The sequence below is a fragment of the Silurus aristotelis genome (assembly GCF_946808225.1).
Source record: "Silurus aristotelis genome assembly, chromosome: 18".
NCBI lineage: Eukaryota > Metazoa > Chordata > Actinopteri > Siluriformes > Siluridae > Silurus > Silurus aristotelis.
In genome coordinates this window covers 529,333-534,332 of record NC_139591.1, presented here as the reverse complement: position 1 = coordinate 534,332, position 5,000 = coordinate 529,333, and the positions used below count along the sequence as shown (strand labels likewise).

At 45.0% G+C, this 5,000-nt stretch overlaps 2 protein-coding genes across 16 annotated transcripts in view; one reads left to right on the top strand and one right to left on the bottom strand.

The window, feature by feature from the left end:
- The window catches only part of mogat2 (monoacylglycerol O-acyltransferase 2), a 7,222-nt gene extending 4,867 nt beyond the window's left edge, over positions 1–2,355 (bottom strand). Inside the window, exon 1 of the mRNA XM_083567877.1 lies at positions 1,190–2,355. Within this exon, the coding sequence (XP_083424003.1) occupies positions 1,190–1,418 (229 nt within the window). The 5' untranslated portion in view covers positions 1,419–2,355. The remainder of the gene's footprint in view (positions 1–1,189) is intronic.
- A 188-nt stretch (positions 2,356–2,543) lies between these two features.
- map6a (microtubule-associated protein 6a) overlaps positions 2,544–5,000 on the top strand; it is a 14,012-nt gene continuing 11,555 nt past the window's right edge. For 14 of the 15 annotated variants that reach the window (XR_014537744.1, XR_014537745.1, XR_014537746.1 and 11 more), the window contains exon 1: positions 2,544–4,078. Coding sequence is in view for 1 of the 15 variants with exons in the window: in XM_083567884.1 (XP_083424010.1) it covers positions 3,444–4,078 (635 nt within the window). In the remaining 14 variants the exon portion in view is untranslated. The remainder of the gene's footprint in view (positions 4,079–5,000) is intronic. The other variant, XM_083567884.1, reaches the window with a different exon arrangement.

The window sequence follows — 5,000 nt, the reverse complement described above, 5'->3', positions numbered from 1 at the left end:
ATGACCCAAGAATAGTGAAATGAATGTATATAAACATATATAAACAACTTTATGTGAAAAAGCTGACTGAAGCAGTGCATTATGGGTAATGTGGCCTCCTGACCTCCTCATGTAGTGTTCCCAGAGAGAAAAAGAATCTGACCTTCATTTCCAGAGTTCCCGGGATCCTGAAGATGAACTTATGAACAAACTCAAACCATTATTTACATCACCTGAGAGGCGGAGCTTACAGGTGACAGGAAGTCCCATTGTGTGCATACTCACATAGCACATGACACATGTACCTTATGTAATGTATGTGTGTAATGGATAATACACAACGCTAAACTGGAGGTCATACACTCTCATTACGTTAGCCACATTAGCCTCATGCTAGCCTCATGCTAGCCTCATGCTAATCATCTGTGCCGATCCTGTACGCTTTATGCGCTTCTGAACTGACGTCGCTTTAGAACATCAAGGAGTGCGATCTGTAATTTCTGATAGTGATGTGGTCGCCTTTGATCAGCAGGTTCTTCTGTGATAAAGTTGTGCTACAGCTCTCTGCATGCTACAGAATGACAGGAAATCAGGAAGGAGTCGATTTGGTGCCAAAAACCTTTTCATGAAAAACAGTGAGGACACAAAGTCAGAAAAACATCTCTGTGTGCAGATATTCACACCTATCAGGCATAACATCATGAACTTCTTCAGCAGTTTGAGCTACAGGATCTCGTCTGTTGGATCGGACCACAGGTCCAGCCTTCACTCCTCACGTGCATCAGTGATCCTCTTCCCCCACGACCCTGTCGCCGGTTCACCACTGTTCCATCCTTGGAGCACTTTTGATTCTGACCACTGCAGACCAGAAACATCCAACAAGAGCTGCAGTTTTGGAGACGCTCTGACCCAGACGTCTAGACGTCACAATTTGTCTCAAACTCGTTCAAATCCTTTTTTCTGCTTCTAACATCAACTTTGAGCACAAAATGTTCACCTGCTGCCTAATAAATAAATCCACCCACTAACAGGAGCCATGATGAAGATCATTAGAGTTCTTCACTGTGTTCTTCCACTCAGAATGTTATAATGTTATGGCTGATTGGTGTAGATTATACATGATATGATATGATATGATATGATATGATATGATATGATATGATATGATATGATATGATATGATATGATATGATATGAACAGTGGACTCACCCAGAGCAAGGAAGGAGAAGACCCACTGCAGCACAGCGGCCGTCTGGAGCCTTCTATTCATGGGCACTTTAACCGGAGCGAAGTTAATCTTCATGGTAAAACAGAACCGAGATCGGAGCTGAGAAACGCGCAGGAGCAAAAGATTAATCCAGAAAACAGAGCTCTTTGCTGCGGGGTCAAAGTCTGCCTTCATCCTCCTCCTTCTTTCCACACATCTTATCTTAATCATCTTCTCAGAGTGTGCATTAATTACCTGAGAGCAGCTCAAAATCACTGACCTTTGATCCTCAAGACAAAGAGCTTCATTCTCCACACAGGTTAATGGGTTCTAAAGTTTAGACTTTTGCAAGCAGCATTAGCAATTAGCAGTTACTATGACGACAGTGAGGTTTTACCTATAAATTGTTTCTGGCCACAAGCTTCAGGATCATGAAGAGAATCTGAATGGAAAACAGTACTGTTTTTAGAGGGAAATATATAATGCAGAATCATGAACAGTTCATGGAATTTCAGCGGTGATGAAACATCTAACATTCTGTTTTTGTGGAAGCTGATGAAATGTCATAAAGGTCGTAGCGAGAGCTAAACATCTGCTCCACGAGACTGTAATGAGGCTGACGATGACAAATGATATTAAATTATATTATGGTGTGTTTATACAATTTCTTTCCTATCTGGACTTCTAACTGCCTACACAGAGATCATGCAAGATAATTATCACTGTATTTCCAAAAGTATTGGGACACCTGACTTTTATAGCCAGATGCGGTTCTTCTTCAAACCGTTAGCACACAATTGGAGGTACACAACTGTACTTGACGTCTTTGGAAACAGGAGCTCCAAAGGACATGGTTTATTGTATTTAACTCTAAAGTGTTCACACATGAAGACTGAACACTGAACTGTGTGTCTAATAACTACACGTGAGACGTGAGAGTAGTGTGAGACTAGTGAGCAGGAGCTAACGGCCAACCATCAGTGTGAACACACCACGACCATCTGCTTGTCCAGAGTCCACAAATAAACGTCCCCTTCAGCTGAAACACAACATGAGCTCCTCTGATGACTGCATTTATTATTGTAATGATGAATTTGAGCTAAAAGAATAATAATGAAGAGGCTCATTCATCTGATCCTCGGTGCTGTTTTTAATGCTTATGGCTATGATGTTGAATTATAAAGAACTTTAATTGTACAGTTTTAATAAATCAGAGTGCACTTTTGAAATGTAATTCATTGGATGATAAGCTGCTAATTATGCAAATTTGTGTTTTACTCACAACAATATTTGTATTAATAAAAAATAATTTAATTAATGAATTAATAAATTGGATAGGGTTGTTAATTTTAATGTTTGACATAATATTAAACTGATATAGTTGCATTTTTTATATGCAAATAATAATGAATTATTATTGTTATTTTCAATATGCACAGAATAATCACAGAGGATGGTCAGACTCCTAATAACCAATCACAGTAAAGCGCACTCACAGTGGGGGTGGTGACGGAGGAGGGAAAGAGCGCAGGTTTGTACCGTAAGGATGCTGCGGCGAAACGTCGGGCGTGGGGGCGGGGCGAGGCGTGGAGGGGCGTGGAGGGGCGGGGCGAGTGTTGTATAGAGATGCATCGTTCACATAATAACAAAACAATGGGACATGTTTTCTATTTAAATCTTAATAATAAACAAGTGTACCAGACTGCACCATGTTGCAGGATCAGAACCATGGGTTCCGATTACAGTACAAATCCTTAATCTCTACCTTAAACCTTAAATGTTTTCTTCTCCACAGAGAGAGTGTATTTCTGCAGATCTCTGTCTGTGTCACGCAGAGTCCATGCGGGTCCACGTGAGCCGATTCAGTGCACGCAATTGATTCGAAGGCTTTGAGAAATCAGGGAGTCGACTCCTTTGGGCTCGGCTCAGCAGCACTGGTTATTGTGGATATGCGCGAGCGCAGCAGGACGCTGATGCGTTCAACAAAAAATACAGAAAACACCTCGGTTTCTTCTTCATCGTCACCTTTACCATCATCATCATCATCATCATCATCATTATCCTAATTAGTGCAGCGATGATTTAGAAATAATAGTTTTATTTTTTTACCAAGATCAATAATATCTTGTGTTCTGCTGCTGTAAGGGCGGTCGAGACGCACGAGATAACGGATTTCCGCCTCCTGAATCGGACGGATCGGACAGATTGGACACGCCTGATCGAACCTGCGGATTAAGATATAACTGTGATTAAGAGATGGCGTGGCCGTGTATCACCCGCGCGTGCTGCATGGCCCGGTTCTGGTCCCAGCTGGACAAGGCCGACATCTCGGTGCCGCTGGTCTTTACGAGCTACTCGGAAGCGTGCGACTCGCTCCAGCCGCGCGCACAGCCTGTGGTCGCCGTTAAAGCGCAGCCTAGCGGTGACGGGAGCGCGCAGGAGGTCTCCCCCAAAGGCCCCGGCGCGCCCGCGACGGCCGCGTCCAGCGAGAGCGCGCACGGCTCTGTGATGCGCCAGGACTTCAAAGCGTGGAAAGTGCGCCGCGAGCCGAGCTGCAAGCCCAAGCGCGAGTACCACGAACCGGAAGTACCACTGGCCACCGAGACGCAGTACCAGAAGGACTTTAAGCCGTGGCCGCTACCGCGCAGGGACCACCCGTGGATCCCCAAAGCCAGCCGCACGGAGCAGGACGGGGGCGTGGAGAAGGGCCAGATCGCAGACAGGGTTCAGGAGAAGGAGATCCTGAAGAAGAGTCAGGCCAAGAAGATGGAGGACCACACTGACAAGGGCCCAGAGCCCAAGAGCGACACGCAGCAGCTCGAAGGACGAGCCGCCGCAGACGCGCTCAACCGGCAGATCAAAGACGAGGTCGGCACCGGAAGTTCCTACAGGTAGAGTGTATTTCAGTACATCAAGGAGTCTGAATAATATTCCACAATCTCTCACCTCAGCCGTGTAGACTACACAGTACTCTCACACACATCTCACCAGCTTCTCTCAGGGCTGCACCTGACCTACAGGGTGAAGGGAATCGAGCTGATGTCCAGCAGGTTAGCAGGGGGCACTGAACCTGCAGTTTAACCACTGTGCAAACACACACCCCTGTCTGCTCTCTTTAGGGTTCCTAAAGTTCTAATAAAGTTCTGTTGGAACCCTGTGTGACCAGAAAATGCTTCTACAAAGAACCTCTAAGGGTTCCACCAGAATGGCATCAATAAAACTGCATGAAAACCTTCTACAGAGTTCTTAGTGGAACGTTTGTTTGATGAAATCCTCAGGGATGGATTAAAGGGGTTGAGTCTGTAAATGTGTGGTGATGGTGCAGGTTTGGTGTAGAAGTCCTCCAGATGTCTCCACTTTAGCATGAAGAAACCTGGAGAGGATTCCTATTGCTGGAGGACTCGAGATAGCCCCGCCCCTTTAGATGAGTGTTTGGGTTCTTTACTTTTTGTTACTGTGTTTAAAGGACACATTCAGTATTTTACCATTTCAGTGTGTTTTCCAGTCTGAATATGAATTAAATGTGTGTGTGTGTGTGTGTGTGTGTGTGTGTGTGTGTGTGTGTGTGTGTGTGTGTGTGTGTGTTTGTGTGTGTGTGTGTGTGTGTGTGTGTGTGTGTGTGTGTTATGGAGACAACCCACTGTTTACCCACAATGCACCTTACTGGCATCTCCTCACATATTTATACTCTGCCAGTGCATCACCATGGCAACAGGCTCTTTCACAAAGGCATAGTAAAGACATAAGGATGTGTGTGTGTGTGTGTGTGTGTGTGTGTGTGTGTGTGTGTGCGTGTGTGTGTGTGTGTGTGTG